The sequence below is a fragment of the Hoplias malabaricus genome, chromosome 1 (genome assembly GCF_029633855.1).
Source record: "Hoplias malabaricus isolate fHopMal1 chromosome 1, fHopMal1.hap1, whole genome shotgun sequence".
In the NCBI taxonomy this organism is placed as follows: Eukaryota; Metazoa; Chordata; class Actinopteri; order Characiformes; family Erythrinidae; genus Hoplias; species Hoplias malabaricus.
Window position 1 is genome coordinate 35690909 of NC_089800.1, and position 21825 is coordinate 35712733.

The window sequence follows — 21825 nt, forward strand, 5'->3', positions numbered from 1 at the left end:
ATAGGATGAAACGATATATATATTTATATTCTTGTGAGAGAAGCGTAAACAACAACCGGCACATTTTTGAGGCACAAGCTTTTTTGTTCCGCCCATAGACGCGTTCTGCCATTCATATGTTAACACTATGGTAATTCGGCAGCTGCTAGTGGAGGATTATTGGCTGATAATTTGCATGAAAATGCCCATTTGCTTGTTATAAACACAGAGCACATGTAGGGGAATTGTTTTCGTGGAGCTTCGTCATGGCGCACTCACGGTTAACAGCTGCGGAGGCACTTCTACACATCCAGGAGAGCTTTGCTTTGGAAAGTGAAGAGGATTTCAGCTCGTCTGACGAAAGCGGGGAGGACAGTGACGAAGAAAGACTTTATTTTGAGAAGCGGATTGATCCCAAGGAGGATTGTTGTGATAAGTAAGTGAAATATTTCCTTTCAAATGAAACAAACCCACGCTTCGCGCTTACTGTGTATACTCCGCGAATTACGGGTAAAAGATAAAAAAATAAAGAATAAATTAAATAAGTATTACTTTGTATATGAAAGCATAAATGAATGTAAAACACATGTAAGATATATAATTATGTAAGAACGCGTTACTTCATGTTTACAATGTGCACTCCGCGAATTCCGGGTAAATTAAAATAAAGAATAAATTAAATAAGTATTACTTTGTATATGAAAGCATAAATGAATGTAAAAAAAACATGTCATCATCATCATTTTCTTCTCCGCTTCTCCATTTCAGGGTCGCGGTGAAAAAAACATGTAAGATGTATAATTATGTAAGAACGAGTTCATTCATGCTTATGTAAATACACTGAATGCTGCTGTTGTGTAAACGGCACATTCAAATGTAGCCTGTTGCTAATCTGAGTGTGAATGGCATGTTGTACATTAGTATGCAAGGCTCCAGTACCATAAGTGTGGCTTATTGTCATGCTATAATGTGTAAATGGCTGTATATGTTTAGCCTAGTGTGGTAATGTAATGTGTAAATGGCCTGTGTGAATGTGATAGTGTCATCCTATGTAGCTTGTTATGCTATGTACTGATATGTAAATCTTTGTAACTGCTCAGAAGACAATTACTATGCTATACATAGGTCATATGTAAGTACTTTATTTGAAATACAAGCAATTCGTTGTAGTGACTGTTGGCATGTATAGATAATCTTTGTTACTGCTCAAAAGAGAGTTGCTCACTTTTATTATTCTTTTTCTTTCAGAAATGTGGAAAATACTCCACCTCCAGGCAAAAGAAAACGCTGTCTGCCCAGTCTGCAACCACCAACATATAGGGCAGGAGCACATGGTCCTTCCACAGTTGCACTGTAAGTTTAGCATTTTGCTATACAAAGGTCATGTGTAAATACTGTATTTGAAATATTAGTAAATATTTGTAGGAGCTGCTGGAATTTATACTGATATGTAAATCTTTGTTACTGCTCAGAAGACAATTGCTCACATTTCTTATTATTTTTCAGAAATGTGGAAAATACTCCACCTCCAGGCAAAAGACAATGCCGTCAGCCCAGTCTGCAACCACCAACATGTAGGGCAGGAGCACATGGTCCTTCCACATCTGCACTGTAAGTTTAGCATTTTGCTATACATAGGTCATGTGTAAATACTGTATTTGAAATATTAGTAAGTATTTGTAGTGACTGTTGGCATGTATATATGTATATTGCTATGCAATATTTGTAACTGTTCAGAAGACAATTGCTCACATTTCTTATTTTTCTTTCAGAAATGTGGAAAATATTCCACCTCCATGCAAAAGACAACGCCGTCGGCCCAGTCTGCAACCACAAACATGTAGGGCGGAAACACATGGTCCTTCCACATCTACACTGTAAGTTTAGCATTTTGCTATACATAGGTCATGTGTAAACACTGTATTTGAAATATTAGTAAATATTTGTAGGAGCTGCTGCAATTTATACCAATATGTAAATCTTTGTTACTGCTCACAGGGCAACTACTCACATTTCACATTTATTGTTTTTCAGTGTACAGCCACCATCATGGGAAAATGAAGTAGTTGAGGATGTCTGTCCACCACCACTGCGCTTTCTTCCTGCAAGGGAGCCTGGTGTTCAACTGAGGAAAGGGGACAGCTACACACCCCATCCCTCTTCAAGTTGTTCTTTCCAAAGGATGCTGTGGAAGTCCTCTGATTCCTGGGAGTGATGTCACTAACCAAAGTATGAAAGCTACTGCTGGCCGAAAGACCTGCCGAAAGAGACTGGCATCTTTTGTTGAACTGACTCATACATATATATCTATCAGTATGACTATCTTTAGTATATTATCACTATCTTTACATTTATTTTGCCAGTTATTTATTTTTTTGTTTTTATTGCTTGTTTAGTTCTATTTTTTTTGCAATAAACTGTGATAAACTGTGACCGTCTGCCTCTGGTCTCTTCTCTTTTGACAGCTGTGGCGGTGACAGCTAATGGGCCATTCATTAGGTAGTGGGGTGGGGACCTCGCACCTCGGTTTTCGCACCTATCTTCATGCATATGCAATGTAGGAACCAGTGACTGAGAAAAACAGAGGGTCACCTTACATTTGTTATGCCCTAAGTATAAAATTACATACAATTGATGAAAAGTAGAATCAGCAGTGTGTTGCCAAGACCCGTGTTCACAAAGTTTTGACCTCAAAGGTCCCGGTGAGAAATGTTTAGAATGTGTTTTTTCACAGTATATCAGCACTTCTGAAAATAGGTTTTTGGAAAGTCTAAGTTTAGAGTAAATTTAATCAAAATATAGATGTATGACACTCTTACTGATTCAACATTGTTGTTACAGAGATAGTTCCGAAAAATGCACGTGTAACACTTTGAGAAAAAATAATTTCAGATGCGTACAATTTGTAAAACAATCAAGGCATGTCAGACTACACCAGAGTGTCTGAAAGCCCCTCAGACTCCAGGGGGTTAAGCATAGGCTGCAATCACACAGTAATAAAAGATCCACATATTATTGATAATTATTAAACTTCAGGTTTCACATAATACCACATATGTCCATATTGGGTTCATATCCATGCTATGCTTGCAGATTCTCTGTTATGCAGAATCCCCCCTCAAACCCTCCCTCTCCTCCTCTCACACAGACTGTCAGCTCTCCCCCTCCCCTCCCCCCTGCCAGTCATAGAGGGCTAGAGGACACAGACAATTGAACGCAGATCTACACAAATCAACTCTAACATGACCACCTCCTTATTTCTACATTCAGTGTCCATGTTTTCAGCTCCACTCTCCATAGGAGCACTTTGTAGATCTAAAATTGCAAAGAGGGGTCCACCTCTTGCTCTGCATACTTTCATTGCTCTTTTTCACATGTTCTTCAATGGTCAGGACACTGCAGGTATGCTGAAAATGTATGAGCTATTTTCTCTGCTTTTATATCTATAATGTGGACCAACAGAATAGGTATGTGTAACAGTGTGGACAGTGAGTGGACACAGGTTTTAAAGTCTCCAGCAGCACTGCTCTGTCTGATCCACTCATAAGAGCACAATACACACTGACATATAACCACAATGTCAGTGTCACTACAGTGCTGAGAATGTATGAGCTATTGTCTCTGATTTTATATCTATAACGTGGACCAATAAAATAGGTGTGTCTAAAAATGTGAACAGTGAGTGGACACAAGTTTTAAAATCTCCAGCAGCACTGCTGTGTCTGATCCACTCATTAGAGCGCTACACACACTGCCATATCACAACAATGTCAGTGTTACTGCAGTGCTGAGAATGATCCATCACCTAAATCATATCTGCTTTGTGGGAGTCCTGAACATTGGGTCAGAATCCAGGGTGAAATTCCAGAGTGAGTTCTGTGCTCTGTGCTGTCTCTGTAACACAAATCCAACCCTCACCTGTCTGCAGACCAGAAATTCAACCATTCCTCCACTACCCCTTCCTCTTACAATCCAGGTCCTCTGAGACACCAGAACACCAAGGATCACATTTAAAAGCACTGCAACATCTATCCTAAAGTGTGGCTCCTGTATCAGGAAATGTCACATGCTACCTTCTTGCTCTGCAAATATTGTTCACGTTCACCCTGGTTTTCAATGGTCAGGACTCCAGTACAGCAGGTATGATTCAGGTGTTGGGGTTTTAAATCCCTCAGCATCACTGCTGGACTGAGAATAGTCCACAATCAAACACATCCAGCAGACAGTGTCCTGTGTCCACTGAAAACGGACAAGCACATCATATCTGCTGTTTGGGGATCCTACCCAAAGGGCTACCTTCAAAACACTACACAAACTTCCCCAAAGATCCCCTTCTATCTTAGGACAGCTCATATGAGTAGTATATATCCTACACCTTCTGTCAAACACCTCTGTGAATGATTTATGACCCCTTGATTTATGACCCCTGATTTATGACCCAGGTGACAGGTCAGTACAGGATGTCCTTATATGGGCTTCCCCTCACACCTACACCCCACCCCCTGACACCCTCACACCCCCAACATGTTGGGGTGGGTTGTGCTTGCATGTGGTATTTAAAATGACCCTGGTGGATTTCTATGGCTAAACGCTTTTTAAAATGTCTACAGTGTGTGTAAATCAGTCTCTTTTAAGAGAATCTACAGTTGCACCAACTATTAGTTCTGAAACCAACGTTGCTTTTGCGCCAAGGAAGAAACGGCGTGGTAAAGCATTTGGTAGCAGCCCTCGCGAATATTTTACGGGTGTTAAAATTAACCTGTTTGATTCTCGGGCTTATGACTGACAGGTCAGTACAGGATGCCCTTATATGGGTTTCCCCTCACACCCACACCACACCCCATGACACACCCACAGCCCCCATGTATATATAGTTAACTTGAATCCTGTGTTTGTGACAAAGCCTATACCGACACTATTTGGAAGTCGCAATGGAGTCCTACATTCTCGGTAAGTGTTAAACTACAGATTTCTACCTAATTTTTTTGTCAGAATTTCGGTGATATAATATTTTCTTACCCACTTAACAGGGTTTATCTTGTCTAGGTACATCTGAGTTAGAAACCATCCGTGCCATTAGGAGCATTGAAGGTTTATCACAACTTTGTGAAGGTGTGACTCTGCTCTTTATTATTTTATGTGTCTTTTTTGATTTTAGTTGTTATTCATGAGATTATTTTTTCATTTCTTCAGAAACTGTGGATGCTACGGGGTATTTAAATCCTCTTGGTATGTTGTCTGATACATCTTATAACTCATGGTGTTATATTTTGATTGTGTGGCGCAATAATGTGTAATTTATATGTTCTCTGTAGTAGGGTTGACACGTTTGGTTGAAGAAACAAATCTCTTAACACCGCCAGGGTTTGAAGTTGTTCCCAGCACCTCTGCCGCTGTTGAACCATTGGATGCTACGTACGCCAGCAACGACCAAGCGCCGCAAACATTTACGCCGTGTTTAACAAGCAGTCCTACCCGATCCAATCAAAGCGTCCCAAGGGACATCAGGGTGCCTGTTCCACAAGGAAAACGTGGTAGTTTTGGATCTGGTGGTGCTCAAACATCGCGCTCAAGTAGTGGTAAACGTCTTAGATTGGACGATATCCACAAAACAAACGGTAATAAAAACACAATTAAATATTATTTGTATTATTTATAACATGAGGTTTGTGTGTTAACGAGTGTTTCATTATTTGATCTGTTCATAGATTTGGACATTTTCGATCTGTCGGTGTATGAGGACTGTGTTGATCCTGGTCTGTGCGCCGCTGGATGGTCTGATGAGTTAATTAAAACATGGAATGATAACAGCTTTACAGTAAAGGAGGACAACGGTGCTGCTGTTGTGCCGAATGATGTGTTAAATGATGCTCTGATCGAACCTGGGGACTCTGTTACGGATGAAATAAAATCCAATCAAGATCACGAACAACAACAACAACAACAACAACAACAAAACCAGGTGGGGGGTTGTAATTGCGCTAACAACCCTATTGAGCTTATAACGTTGATGAGACAAATGTCACAGGAGATCGCTAAAATCTCTATTGAACAGCGTAGGCAGGCTGCTTTAAACCGCAGGCGTGGCAATATTATTCAGAAACAGGTTGAACGTATTGAAGCCTTGTGTAAAGAACAAACAGCTAATACCAATTTAGTTAAGGATATTCATGGTTTGTGTAAGAAACAGGTTGAGCACAGTAAAACAGCGTTAGAATTGTTGTATAAATTAAACAGACTTTTGCAGATAAAAAATCAACACGGATCCCTGTTGCAGGGCCGTCTTTTCTTGTAGATAATAATAGTTAATATTATAATTGTTATTATTATTATTATTGTGTTGATAATTTACTGTGGTTTATTTTTCAAGTATGTGTTAAATAAATCAAATCATTAACGTACATTCAAAAGTAATAGCATTATTTTAAACCATTGACATTTAAAAACCAACAATTTGTGTATCGAAAACCAAATAGGTCTAAACAGTCATGGCATCTACAGATTTTGCATGTGACGACCCAATATATGAAGCGTGGAAACAGTTGTCTCCGAGTGAAAAAATGCTTTGTCTTATGGACGAATATGATATGGGTATTGAATCGCTTAGTAATAACCAGCAAAACGTAGACATACAAGACAGCGATAACAGTAACGCACATGGCTTATTACAAACTACACTGGACGAATGGTTGACAAACACTAGTCAAACATCACAAACACATCCGACAAATCTTTGTAATAATAACAATAGCTACAGCCAATCGACAGATTTTGCATGTGATGACCCAATATATGAAGCGTGGAAACAGTTGTCTCCGAGTGAAAAAATGCTTTGTCTTATGGACGAATGTGATATGGCTATTGAATCGTTTAGTAAAAATCAACAAGACGTAGACATACAAGACAGCGATAACAGTAGTAACGCACATGGATTATTACAAACTACACCGGATGAATGGTTAACAAACACAAGACAAGCATCACATACACAACCGGTTAAGTGTTGTAGATATGATAGTAGTGGCGAACAATCAACAGATTTTGCATGTGATGACGCAACATATGATGCTTGGGGGCGGTTGTCTCCAAGTGAAAAACTACACTGTCTTATCGAAGAATGTGACATGGCTATAGCAGACCTAGAAAATGATATTCAAAATAATACACAACACATAAACAATGAACAAACAGGTAGCGGTGTGACAACACCTGGACATTCAGCATTTGACCCAACAGCTCCTAACTTTGGTTTATCTGACGGTCATATAGCAGAATTGGTGAGAAATGGTGGTGTTGTAGACGATTATACCATAGTGTCTAGGAATCGGTTTAACAGCGTTGTGCTTCACCGGATGCTGAATTTACATGATGCGCCATCCACAGACATAGCTTCATACACGTCCTATATACACGATGTGTTGTCAGAAATTGTGTCATTCTCCAGGGTCTTGGCTGGTGATGGCGGTGTTATCGACATCACCCTAAGAGGTAGTAGTTTAACATCTGATGTAAACACGGTGTTGTCTTCAAGGGACGGTTACAGTGTAGACAGATTTTCAGATGCTATTGAAAGGGTTATGCAGAGCAACAACAGTATTAAAACGGATGAGAGTTTGGCTCTGACTGTCTCGATAGTCGTGGGTAAAAATGGTGGTGTTCGTCGTAAGGTGCGTGACCTAGCACACGATCAGGTGATCAAAAGGAACAGACTGAATCTTTTCTGCCCAACAAACATCTCAAACAATCTGTGTTTTGCAATCTGCATTGCTCTTTTTCTGAATCCGCATGTACCACATAACACATTAGAACCTATAGCCGAACAGATACAGATAAACATTGGCTACACACGTGACCATAGAGTAGGTTTTAATGATATTGGTCATTTTGAATATAAGTATGGTATTAAAATAGTTGTGTTCCACAAGAGTCGTTCGGGTAAATTAGAAAAGTACCAAACCAAAGACAAACCATATACCAAGACTGCGTTTCTGTACCTCCATGACGGTCATTATTATTTGGTAAAAAATTTGAAAGCGTTCATGGGGGTGCCGCATGTTTGCACGTTTTGTTATACGGGCTACACTAACGCCAGAGATCATAGCTGTAAATATAGTTGCGATGTGTGTCAAGATGCGATGTGTCACAAACACCCCAGGCGTGTGAAATATTGTGATGACTGTTCGCGTTACTGCAAGTCTGTCTCTTGCTATGAGCAGCATAAGAAACCAAAACAACAGTCTATTACAGGGGTGATAGCATCCTCATGCAATCTAACTAAGTATTGCAAAAAATGTGGCCATCGTTATCACGTAAGTTTAATAAAACCAAAACCCCACAAGTGTGTGTCGGGTCGTTGTGTTCATTGTGGTGAAGATTTAATATCGGACACCATACATGAATGTTACATACAGCTGATCAAAATAAAAGAACCCAGTAATTCCTACATCTTTTTCGACTTTGAGACACGCTTTGAAAACGGAAAGCATGAAGCTAATTTTGTCTGCGCTATTACATATGATGGTACAGAATTCACTGCAGAAGGGTCTGACTGCATAGAAAGGCTTATGAGAAAGTTTAGACAGCTCAAATATCAAGGGTACACATGGGTAGCACACAATGCGGCCGGTTTTGACAATTTTCTATTATTGGAATATTTTTCTAGTGTGGGTGTCGCTGTCAAAATCACCATGATGGGGTGTAGACTGATCTCCATGTATGATGAAACATACAAACAACGTTTTGTATAGACTCATAAATGTACATAGACTCATATTCATTCATTCCAATGCGTTTGGCTAAAACAACATCAGCCTTAAATCTAACATGCTCCGAGAAAGGACATTTCCCACACAAATTCAATTTAAAACAAAATGAGAACTATGTGGGGCCATACCCTGAAAAGGGTTTTTATGGTTATGACACTATGAACGACAAAGAAAAAGGGGAAATGAAGTTTGGCGCATATTATGTGGATGGTTATTATGAAAAAGATGGTGTGCGAAAAGCTTTAGAATTTAATGGTTGCATGCATCATGGTCATGAATGTCGTTACAACCCGAACCAGTGCCATCCTATGTCAAAGGTCTTGTATGGAGATTTGCGAATGCGGTTTGATACCAAGGTGGAGACGCTTGTTCGTGCATGTGGTCTAGAAGTTGAAGTGATGTGGGAATGTCAATGGGCATCTGCTAAGAGGGATGATTTGGATGTTGCCACGTTCATTTCTAATTACACAGCTCCTGAAAGGCTCAAGCCAAGAGACGCACTTTTTGGTGGTCGAACAAATGCGTATAATTTGTATTACAAAGCAAAGGAGGGTGAGAAGATTAGATATTTGGACTTCACTAGCTTGTACCCATTCTGCCAGTCCCGGAAGAAATACCCGGTAGGGCACCCCCAAATATTTTTCAAAGACTTTCAACCTCTTGAGGATTACTATGGTCTAGTCAAGGCAACAGTATATCCGCCAAGAAAACTCCTCCACCCTGTTTTACCATACCGTTGTAATGGAAAGTTAATGTTCCCGCTGTGCCGCACATGTGCCGAGCACGAAAACCAGTTGCGTTCGTGTATGCATAGTGATGAAGAGAGATCTATAACGGGGTCATGGGTCAGTATTGAACTAGTGAAGGCTGTTGAGAAAGGGTATGTAGTTGCAAAAATCCACGAAGTTTGGCATTTCCCAGACAGTTCAGAGACGTTGTTCTGCGAGTATGTAAAGACATTTTTACAGTACAAGCAGGAGGCCAGTGGTTATCCAGCACATGCTGTCACAGAGGAAGAGAGGGCCGAATACATCAGGGATTATTTTGAAAAGGAAAATATCCAACTGAATCCTGACAAGGATTAACCAGGCGCGTCGCTCTATTAACAAATTGTTGTTAAACAGCTTGTGGGGGCGTTTTTCAATGAGGGAAAACCTGCCCGTGTCTGAAGTGTTAACGGCCCCTGAACAGTTTTCACAACACATCTTTGGTGACGGCTATGAGGTTAAACACTTTTCATTTGTGTCCGACACCGCAGCATTGATTCAGTGGTGCTATTCGGCTGGAGACAGCTGTCCAACACGCGATATTAATGTATTCCTCGGCGCATTTACAACAGCTCACGCTCGTTTAGAATTGTATAATCTAATGGATAAATTGGGAGACAGGTTGTTGTATAGCGACACTGACAGTGTTATTTTTGTTTCTCGTGAAGGTGATTGGGAACCCCCTCTGGGGCCTTATTTAGGCGATTTGACAGACGAGATTAGTGGTGGTGATTACATTACAGAGTTCTGCTCGGGAGGTCCTAAGACGTACGGTTATCTTACAGCTGGGGGTAAAACATGCATGAAAGCAAAGGGCATTACGCTAAATTCTGAAAACTCAAAAGTTATTAGACTCGACACACTTATTGACCTTGTTGATAATTATGTGACGAATCGCGATACTAGCCGACACATACTTGCTCGCGCTGACGGCATTGTGAGAAATAAAAAGAACCTCACGCTGAAAAACAAATCAGTAGTGAAGCGGTTTAAAGTTGTGTACAACAAACGTGTCCTGTTGCCTGATTTTTCAACACTTCCTTATGGGTACTAAAGACGGTCGAGGTGTGATAGATGTTGACGGGTTTGATTTTAGATTACAACACCCATTTTCGTGTGTAATAAGCGGACCATCAAATTCCGGAAAAACTTTTTTTGTAAAACAGTTGATTGAGCGTTCTGATGAGTTGATTTCAAATAAAATAGAAAATATAGTATACATTTATGACTGCTGGCAACCCCTTTATGATGAAATGTTAAAGATAAGAAATATTATTTTTGTTCAAGGGATACCAACGTCGCTATGTGACGACACACTTTTACCGCTTAACAGAAATAATTTGTTAATAATTGAGGATGTTATGAAAGATGCCAGCAATAATGCCGAAGTGGAAAAGGTGTTTACACAGTATGTACATCACAGAAATTTAAGCACCATTTACTTAATGCAAAATTTGTTTTTTCAAGGAAAGTCTAGTAGGACAATTAGTTTGAACACAAACTATCTCATATTATTTAAAAATCCAAGAGACAACAATCAGGTTTGTGTATTAGGTAGACAGATGTACCCCGGCAACACCAAATTTTTCATGGAATGTTTTCAAAACGCTGTTAGCAAGCCGTTCGGTCACCTTTTAATTGATTATAAAGCTAAGACTCCTGAAAACTTTCGTCTCAGAACAGATCTGCTTTCAAACACGCCTGTTGTTTACATTCCGAAAATACGCAGATAGATCAGTATGTCGGACAGACTATATAGAAACCTGCCACTTCTTAAACTTATATTTAAAGCCACACCAGCACAGAGACGTGTTATTTTACAAACGGCGTCTAATGAACTTATCTTAACTCTGTGTGAGGTTGCCCTTAATGTTCTTAATGGCACTGTACCTCTCACATCAACACAATATCGTGAGTTAAAGAAGAAGAAGTCTGAAATTAAATTTATCGCTGATAAAAAGGTTGGTGTTTCACGGAAAAAGAAAATAATTAATCAGAAAGGCGGCTTTATTTTACCGTTGTTAAGCGTTGCTTTACCATTTATAGCAAGCTTGATAGCGGGGAGATAAACTGAAGACATGGAGTATGCTGAAAAATTATTTTTGGTACCTCAGCACCAGTTGGATAAGTGATAACAGTCGGGGCGCTGTCTGACAAATTGTAGAAAATGATTTGGACGTGTCGATCAGAGATATTTTGGCCAGGAGGGATCTCGACCCCCACGAGAAGGCCAAACTTTATACATCCGTGTTACAGAGATATTTAACCATCGCTAAACATGGTGATATGGAGACCAATACTTTAACATTGTCATTGCCGCATGCGGGTACTGTTAATAAGGAAATAAATGTTGTCGATCAGACTGGTAACAAACATTCCATAACCGATGATGTTCTTAGAAATGTATCTTCGTGAAGCAGACAGAATGTTCAGTATGTTTTAGATACAATGTCTAAATCAAAAGATGTGTCTTCCTGGAATGAATTAGGAGAATTTGTCTTAAATGGACGTACGATCCCAGGGTCACATATTCTGGACTTGGTGAAAAGCATCACCGCCGCACACCGTGTTAGCGATGATCGTAGACCTCAAGGGTGGAGTGAGTTTCTAGAGGCTTTTGCTGTTTTAAACATCCCTCTTTCTACCATACCAAATAAGTTTGTCAGACAAAAAAATTAATTTGTTAAAAAATAAAAAGTCTGCTGATTATGCTACACCAGTGAAAGACACTTTGCAATCGCCTGTTAAGAGTGTTGAACACCCCAGATTTCACTCCCCCGTTTTAGACAGAAGTGTTTGGTTAAACTTCTAATTGTTATATATTTTATTTTTATTTTATTTGATGTGTGTGTGATTGTGTTGTTTACTTGATTGTTTTGAATATTTTTCACATTGTTTGAAAAACTGTCATTTGTTGTTTTATTATTGTTACATGTATATTTGTAAATAAACGAACCAGAGTTGAAAATCTTTTTGAAAATCAGTGTTTTTATTCGTCAGCTTTACACTACACAGGGTTATACAATAAACATCTCTCCTTTTTGAACATGTTGTATACAAATAAACGACCTGTTCTTACAAACACACGGATACAAATGTTTCACAAAGGCTGAAACCATATTGTCATTTTTAGTTAAATTAAAACCATATTTTGACATCACTTCTTCATAATTACACAGTCTAACCATGTGGTATAGAAAAAACACACAATGTTGACCGCATGTAGTTGATGTAAAATCTTGAACTTGTCTGGTAGAATACCTCAAAGTCGTGCATGTTGTTTTAAGGAAATCACTAATAATTTTAGGGAACTTGTCATAGGTAGGTGCATTTCCAAAACTGTCAAAAAAACACCCTACACGGTCTTCACTTATGTAGATAGCAAGCCAATGTTCGCCAGGAAGATCAGATGAGTGTGTATTGACAATAGCCGTCACAGGTAATTTCCATATACCATTTGTTGGTAATTGGTCACATGCTAACACACTGAGAAAATGTGTGTTAACAGCCACTTTGTCCATTACAGCAGACAGCTCCAACGTATTCATTAGTAATAATCCACTAAAACTTGTCTTCGGTTAGAGATTTCAATGATGCTGTCAAAAACAGCATACACAACCAAATTTACAGTATGCGGGAGCGGCTGTCTGAAACGGACCTCCAGTCTAATATTACCTGATTTGACCAAAGACACGTGTTGACCGCATTCTTCATCAGGTGTGAAGTTAAAAGCATACAGAGTGTAGCCCTGTAGGAAATCCTGCCTATCAATTGGCAATGCCTGGTTTTTCAGATGTCTTCCAGATGCAAGCGCTAACTGGAAGAATTCGCGCACGGCGGAACCAGTGTGGAAATCGGGTTGGTGTGGTTTGGCTGGAAATTGTTGGCCGTCTAAATAGACCGCAAGAAACTCCAAGTTGTAATGTATAAACGCGAAGGGGTTTTTATTATAGGCGCCTGTGAATGCATCATTATCAACCATGGCTATTATCATAGACTTAGGTAGAGTCCCCAAGAACAAATTTTCTTGGTTAGAAACATGTGTTCCAGCAGGTATGGAAAAATTTTTTAGACACACTCTGTCAATGGGGTATTTAGCCGTTGTTGACAACAATGTCTGGGCATGACCCAACCTTACAGCTGGTGACACAGATACTTTTTTGACAAATAACAATGCAGAGAGAATATTCACTTTGTATGCTAACGCGTCATGCCGCATTAGACAGAAATCATCCTTATTACGTGTCATGCGAAATCAACGGCTTAACACCGTTAAGCATCAATTTCTCCTGAAAAAATATGTCGCTATGAATCGGGGTCAGCAGTTCTACCACATTACTAGCGTTTGTAAATGCGGCCCTCTTTGCCAAACCGCGATTGTTCCTTGCGGGGTTTGTTTCATCCATATGCTCTGCAGTGTCCAGATAAAAGAGGCCTGCAGAGAAGACAGTTTCCAGGGTGTCCCGACCATAGTTGGCGAGACATTCTATCATGCTACGGTATGGGTAGGTACTTGAACTCTGTAATACCAGCCTGTCTCCTAGGGACACGTCGACCTGTGAAAATATTGTAGCTCCAGGATAGTTTATCAACCCCACAGCGGCTCCGTCATCAATGTCGTTTCCGTCAGGTTTTGTGATTTTAAGACGAAGGTATAATAGTGTGTTATTTAGATCCATATAATCTTCACCATGGCCGGCTATGAAAAATTCTTCTCAATAGCGGTTTGTGTTAAAGGTACTGTAAACAAGTCCAGTTTTGATTTAATACACTCCTCAGACATGCGATGAAGTAGAGCCATGATCAGAAAATGGTTTTAACAGGTTTCCTACAGGTCGAGGTTGTTGTCTGCTTCCCCTTACGCTTTCTTTTTGACACTATGTGTTTTTTCATCTCAAGCTTGGTTTTCTTAGCAGGACGGCCACGCCTCTTACCAGGGGGTCGTTTCACAGATTTTCGAGCCATCACCAACATACCCGACCCATCTTGATTGTGTGCCATCATACGCATCAGACCGTTACTGACAACATCGCTTACAATGTTTTTAGCAGCTGTTTTTAGATGTGGTTTGGCTATATTAAAACCCTTCTTGAACAACGGTATAGCCATTCTGAATAAATTTCTAAAAATCCCACCAAATCCCGCACCATACATTGTTGGGCTACCTGTATAGCCGGGCATGTGGCCTCCGGCCTGACTTTGATAGTAAGAAACGTAACGTTCAGGATCCATGGCCAGTCTGTTGAAAGATTCCATTTCAAAACCTAATTCCTTGTTTTACAGGTCTAAAGTGTAGCTTTACAACCACTTTCCCATAAGAAAAATTTACGTGCTGGTTCTGATCGGTTTTCACTTCTATAGCGATATCGTTTATCTGTGATTTTGTTGTCGACACGTAGTGTGGCTTACTGTATCTAACTGTGACAATATCATGGTTGTTCCCTGATATATGTACACATCCTAACAGAGGTACAAAACTGTCTCCAATTAATTGGTAATCAACAATGTCTGTGTAAACAAACATTGAGTAGAAACCACCATAGATGTCGACAGGGTGTGGCGCGTACTCTTTCTGTACGACATCCGAGTCATTTGTTTTAACTACACACTCTAGTATCACACCCGGTTTAAAACCCAAGATGATGGCTAGTTTACCATTAAATATCAAACCAATATCAGATAACGTCTTAATAAACACCCTGTGACTTATTTGGTCATAAACAAGACCTATTGAATGGTCTGCTAGATGGATATTAATCTCAGCAACTAATGCCGGTATATGGTTATAATACCCTGTAGGTAGAGTTATTTGTGTTGTTTTGCCTGATTTTTTATCAATTACGCTAAATGTGGCATCTAGCTCACAAAAGGTTGTCCACGTTCGTGGGTATTGAAACTCTATCACCCCTACTTCCCAGTCACCTTTCAGATCGATTGGTTTCGCTAGTTTTGTTCTATAATTAGAAATTTGATTATCGGGGTACACCGACATAGACGAATTGCTCGGCAGTGTGACGCAAAAACCATTGTCCCCCATATTTGTCCTTTGATGTAAATGAACTAGTTCACAAAGCACAACACCTTTTAAGGCCTTTGTATGTCCACAACATCATTTTCAGGAACCCAGCTGTTAAATTTTGACGGCCAACCTAACCATTTCACTAAAACCATTGTTTTTTTACCCTGTTTTTTTTTTATCCAAAATTTTTTCAACTTTGAATGCTATTTCTGTAGACATGTGGATTTTTTGCAACTCTTCTTCATAGAAACGGCCGTGTATAATGTCACCGTCATAATCTTTCAATTTATAAACGGGTGGTTGTCGTCGGATACAGTCTGATATAGTGAAAAACTCCTGTGTATAATTCTCCTCATACCCCTTTGTAAACGGACCCCTGACTTTAGAAATACACAACATCACCAGTCTTGTACTTAAATATGGTTTTCTTGTCTAATTTGTTTCTCACACCATACAGCGTTTTAAACACGCTAGATTCGTTTTCTTTCGTCACATCAGCTGGCTTTGTTTTGATACTACGGTGGTAACTATTGTTGTAACCGCTCATAATATCTTGTAAAACATCAATGTACCTTTTGGAGTTTACAGCTGTTAGATAACGCCACATACGACTTTTTAGCGTTCTATTAAACCGTTCTATGACACTGGCTTTTAGCTCACTACCTGTAGCAAAATGTTTGATTTTGTTTTTCGATACTAATTTTTGAAAATGTTTGTTGAAAAACTCTTTACCCCTGTCAGTCTGTAACTTTTGAGGAACTCTGCCTTCTTCTAATATGTTTGCAAATGCCTTTGAGACTTCTATACCAGACTTATTTTTTAACAGTTGAGCCCACGCATATTTGTTGAACACGTCAATACATGTCAACATATATTTATATCCGTCATTTTCCCTAGAATACGCACTCATATCAACAAGATCAGCTTGGAATTGAGCGTCAATGCCATATACTATAACCCGGTTTCTTTTGTAATTATGTCGTATGGGTTTGTAGAGTGTGTATGCATCCTCTCCAGCTAACCAGTCTGAAACCTGTTGATCAGACAGACACAATCCTGTATTCTCTAAAACACCCCGTTTCAAACGATTTTTACCGCCTAATGAACCAGAATTAGACGGCGTGTAATATACCGTTCTCATAAGATTTGATGTGTCGATAGATGACATTGTTGAAAATAATGACCCCAGATTTGTTTGTTTGACTGTTTTATTCACAATGCATTGATGAAATCTAAAAAGTTTGCACACACATCTACATTTTTCTCAACTAGATATTCAACAAATGTTTCAATCACTTTACAAACATCAATTGGTTTCTTTGTTGAAAGTTTTATCACACAAATGTCTATTATATATGTACATAGACAAAGCACATAACCAATTTTTACCACATTTTCACTCTTAGGCATGAGAGACAGTAATTTACTAATAGTCACAAGGGTTGATTCGTCAGAATCTATACATAACTGTGTCAAATGACACCAATCATGCGATGTTGATTTAACAATATTCATTTGATTCTTGAAATTTTGTAAACGTTTAACATTGACATCATGCACACTATTAATAAGTGTAAAATCATCCACACTATCGTCAATACATTTATACAACAAACGTGTCAATTCGCAGTTCACACGGTGTTTCAGCACACGCTTTGACAGACTTTGGTGTCCGCAAACTATCCCCATTTTCACTTAAACAGCTCTGCAAGTCTTTGAATCACCTTCCCAACAGTCAACGGCATCGCTGACAAACTGTTCAGAGGTTTGATCAATCAGGCTTTCTCTTAGTTCCTGCAGCTTTTCCACAATGTACGGCTCGCATTGTAATTCACAGACGACTGTTTCAACACATCCTTGAATTTTTAGAAGGGGTAGTTCTATTCCAAAACACTTTAGAAGCCCAGCTATGGCATGTTTTAAGGCGGGCATGAACAATGTCCTTGTTATATCTTTATAGTATTTTTCAAAAAAGAAGATATCAGGTTCAAACAGACACGAATGTCGAAGTTGACTAGGGTGATCCACTTCACAACCAAGACATGTTTCCTTCAGCTTGTTTTTTATGATGTGTTGTAGGATTACAACGACAGTGGACTTTATCAGTTTTAGCGCCGTAGAGCTTACTTGCCACCACATCAATCGGAGCAGATATAGCGTTGTCTTCAGGAGCTTCGGCGATTGTCAGTTGTCTAGCCATCAATGTTGCCAAATCATCCACCGGGTCTTGTCGAAAAACATGCGGGTTCGCAATGTCCACACAACTGAGATCATCACCATATTGACCCAACAAACTGTTGTCTGATACCACTTTGGCAACCGCCGTCGATTCATCATAGCTGTAGTTTACAAACCCACGACCCGTGTCAATCGGCGTATATTCAATGTCCGACAGTCGATAATTTCCACACCACATAGGTCCATGGGTGTCGGGATGGTCTGCTGGAAGAATGTCCTCAAAAATGATGGCTTGCGTGTTGTTCGTGTCTTGACTTCGTGTGGTTTCAGTGCCGGCTTATGTTTCTTTTAACAGACATCACTGGAAGGCGTTGATCCACTTTTGACCATCCCACAAACGTCATAAGCCCAAGAATCAAACAGGTTAATTTTAACACCCGTAAAATATTCGTGAGGGCTGCTACCAAATGCTTTACCACGCCGTTTCTTCCTTGGCGCAAAAGCAACGTTGGTTTCAGAACTAATAGTTGGTGTAACTGTAGATTCTCTTAAAAGAGACTGATTTACACACACTGTAGACATTTTAAAAAGCGTTTAGCCATAGAAATCCACCAGGGTCATTTTAAATACCACATGCAAGCACAACCCACCCCAACATGTTGGGGGGTGTGAGGGTGTCAGGGGGTGGGGTGTAGGTGTGAGGGGAAGCCCATATAAGGACATCCTGTACTGACCTGTCACCTGGGTCATAAATCAGGGGTCATAAATCAAGGGGTCATAAATCATTTACAGAGGTGTTTGACAGAAGGTGTAGGATATATACTACTCATATGCTAGCACATTGTTCTTCTACCAGCGAATACCAGCTTGGACCTCGGGAATTGCTGCTTGTGGCTATATTTTGTATTCATTTTATTTCTTTAAGTCTATTAAAAATTGTTTTTCATATTTGTATTTTTTCAATGGCATATTGGATCCTCTAAATAAAAATGTATTATGGTGACTTGTTTTCAAACATGCATTTTCTGCTCTTTTAGATGAAGGTTTGTTGTATTTGTATTGTGTTCTCTGAAACTGAGAAAACATTTGCTTATTTTTAGGGTCTGATAGTGCAGTTTTAGAATTCCTTGTTTGCGGAGCAGTTGTTATTTTTGTTGTAGTAATGACCTAGGCTGCTAGATAACAATGTTTCTGTTACATTTAGAGGTACAATACATAGAAATGCTGTTTGATGCACAAATTCACATAATTTAAGTTTAATTTTGCTATTCCTGATGAATTCAATAAATTGTATGAATCACTGTCGAACCGCATGGATGCAGTCCTTCAAGTTCATGGAAGTCACGCAAAATATTAAATATAGCTCTAATAGCACTTCAACTTCATTGACCAATGTTATGAAACATATCTTTGTATTTGAAGTAAATTATTTGTTTGATTTTCAAATTACTTTCTGTGGGCGACAAATCTTTTGTCAAAATCTGACCTTTCTGTGTTTATTAAATGATCAATATTTCTGCAGTGAAGCAAATTTATTTCTGTAAATTAAACCTCATTTGAGAGAGTTTCAGCTTTCATATGAGTCATTTCTAAAACCAATGGATGAATTTAAAGTCAGGTTATAAGCTTTTGTTTCCACAACATGGATAAGCAACAGAACTTCTGTCAGGGACTGTATGTTACTCTCAGGTGAATGTATAATATGAGCTGGAGGAGTAGGGGATGACAGAGACAGCATAGCGCACAGAAGTCACTCTGGAGTTAAACAAGTTTGTTTAAGTTATAGCTCAAAGAGAGCATCAAGGCCCGCCCATGCATATTTGTTGAAAAACTACCGCAACAGCGTGTCAAAAGTTCCAACTTTTTAAAATAATTATTGACCCACAGTCTATAGAGATTTGAAAAATACCAGTTGTTTATTGATAAGACAAATTTCCAGGGAGGAGTTCAAAAAGCTCCATTTTCACATATCTGACTATTGTGGTGTAGTGGAGTATGGACCGAATAACGGATGAAAAATTAAAATGAAAAATTGAAGAAATTAAAAGTTTTGAATTAAAACTTTTCCAGTCTGAAGGGGACCTTTCGTCTGTGACCAAGGCACGAACCGCAGGGGTGCAAAGGCCCTGCAGCCCCCACACACATGCACCCACCTATTCTAACATCAAAAGACGGACCGGGACACATGGCCCCGACACCCTTCCTCCCTTCAGAGACATAAAGATAACAAATCCACTTTATGGTGCTCTTAGACCAAGACAACATCAAACAAGAGTGGGGAGCCATAAGTCGTATATGACAATGGCTCCTAAGTGTCTCAGTCCTAATCTCTAGCCCACTAAACCGACATCCCAGATGGCCAAACTGATTGAACTCGACGTGACCTCTCGTAAACCTTCCGCACCGGACCAACGGCATGGACCAAAAGCGACCCCAAATGGACACTGGCGAAACTACGCCTCGCTCGGGGTCGCCTGAACAATAGCGGAAATGAAATCAAATTCTGATTAAATGTGTATAAACAAATGTATCAATGTCACTTTCTATGTCCTCAGATGAATGCCCACCTTCTAATGAAATGATGTGTATTGCTGTTGTCAACCATGAAAAGAAGTTCTGTTTCTGATTAGAAAAGTGAATTAAACACCAGGATCAATACTTCTAACGTATTATTGTAACTGGGACGTGAACACAACGTACCCAAGATGAAATCTCATGTAAATGTTTGATATTAATAATCCAGTATACTCATTGTTATATGTTACTAAAATATATAAGGAATTTCAATACGCGAAAAGTTATATTCCGTTTCAGTGAACCGCTGATTCAAACTCCCCCTCCTACTCTCTTCCCCTCGTGAGAGTCACGTGAGCCTGAACTCGCGTCCAATCAGAAAAGAACGCCTCCCATTAGGGCGTGACCGCGCTGGCTTTGAAAAACACAGAGCAGCTCGGCAGCTAGAGAGCTTGACACATAAAAAAGCTCAGCACACAGAAGAAGGAGAACAGAAAACAGAAAACGGAGAAGAAAGAACAACAACAGTTCAAGAAATCCGAGGAACTCCGAAACAAAAAAGGGATCAGCAGAGAACCTCGCTTCAAGTCCAAGCCTCTCCAAAGCGAGACGCTTTCTTCTTCACGCCGACGAAACAAAGAAAAACCTTAGAGACTTCATCAAAGCTCACAAGAGACGTCTTGAATTAGCTAGAGTATGAAGCTTTAATAATGCGTCGAGTGATTTGAATATTTTCTTTTCTTTTAATTGTGTTTTGTTTATTGCCCATTGAAGTGTGATCTCACGAGTGATCAAAGTAGGCGAAACTTATTCGTGGCCAGAATAAGATATCAACCTTTTTGATTAGTTGATAGCAGATATATTAACGTTATAAAGCTGACTTCTGAAGGCATTACTCCTGGAAAACCGAACAACGAGACGAGCTAACACTCTGAAAAAGCCACTCCACCCCGGTGAGAAACCAGCCACGTCTGTGACTCTCCAAAGAAGGCAAATCTCGATCGACGCCGCTCCGCCTGAAGCCGAGAGCTTCTAACTCAATCGGAAGGGAATCTCCTTCACAAGCGGGCCTGTCCCTCACTACGTGGAAACGACGAGAAACAACCCCAGAACACGGAGGTTAAACAGCAGGATGCGACGGCTCGGTGAAACGGCAAAAGAGTAAGCTAGCAAATCTTACACTTTTCCAGGAGCTGATGTCTAATTAAGTCCCTTTATAATTTACCATTAATTAAACCTTAAGTAACAACAATTTAGTCACAAGCCAGAAGTGCCTAGCTCACCTTTAAGCTCGAATCGGTCTCCCCTGCGGTGACGCCGTGAGATTACAAGGTCATGCTATGTTAAGTAAATATATTTCTTCCTGTTAATAAAACTTTCATTATTTGAAATCACAGTGTATGCAGTTTTGTTCATTAGAATTTCTGAAAATCCTGAAGAACTCACTTAGTTTGATTAATATTCATTCTCAGACTAATTATTAACGTTTTAATTGCTTAAGCCAATTATAAACTTTAATTAATATCATTAAGTCAAATATCAGAGACTATAGGAGCTTGAATAAGGTCAGCGCTATAAATACAAACTATAAATATAAATATAG

The 21825-nt window shown here is 39.5% G+C and overlaps 2 protein-coding genes and 1 long non-coding RNA gene across 11 annotated transcripts in view; 2 read left to right on the plus strand and 1 right to left on the minus strand.

The window, feature by feature from the left end:
• zgc:172282 (leucine-rich repeat and fibronectin type III domain-containing protein 1-like protein) overlaps positions 1-21825 on the minus strand; it is a 315052-nt gene that overhangs the window by 54767 nt on the left and 238460 nt on the right. The gene's annotated exons all lie outside the window — the stretch shown is intronic.
• Positions 216-2343, plus strand: LOC136688554 (uncharacterized). Its single transcript, XM_066662432.1, has 5 exons — positions 216-415; positions 1228-1332; positions 1486-1590; positions 1752-1856; positions 2014-2343. The coding sequence occupies exons 1-5, from the start codon at positions 246-248 to the stop codon at positions 2192-2194; spliced, it is 666 nt and encodes a 221-aa protein (XP_066518529.1). The 5' UTR covers positions 216-245; the 3' UTR covers positions 2195-2343.
• LOC136688570 (uncharacterized) lies at positions 4979-5343 on the plus strand. Its single transcript, XR_010801269.1, has 3 exons — positions 4979-5091; positions 5173-5208; positions 5295-5343. It is a non-coding gene; the product is annotated as an uncharacterized lncRNA (long non-coding RNA).

Bases quoted from the DNA above. Each gene is read 5' to 3' on its own strand.
- LOC136688554 (XM_066662432.1), top strand. From the start codon at position 246: ATGGCGCACTCACGGTTAACAGCTGCGGAGGCACTTCTACACATCCAG. The intron at 1,333-1,485 runs GTAAGTTTAGCA...ATTATTTTTCAG, and splicing joins GGTCCTTCCACAGTTGCACT to AAATGTGGAAAATACTCCAC. The intron at 1,591-1,751 runs GTAAGTTTAGCA...TTTTTCTTTCAG, and splicing joins GGTCCTTCCACATCTGCACT to AAATGTGGAAAATATTCCAC.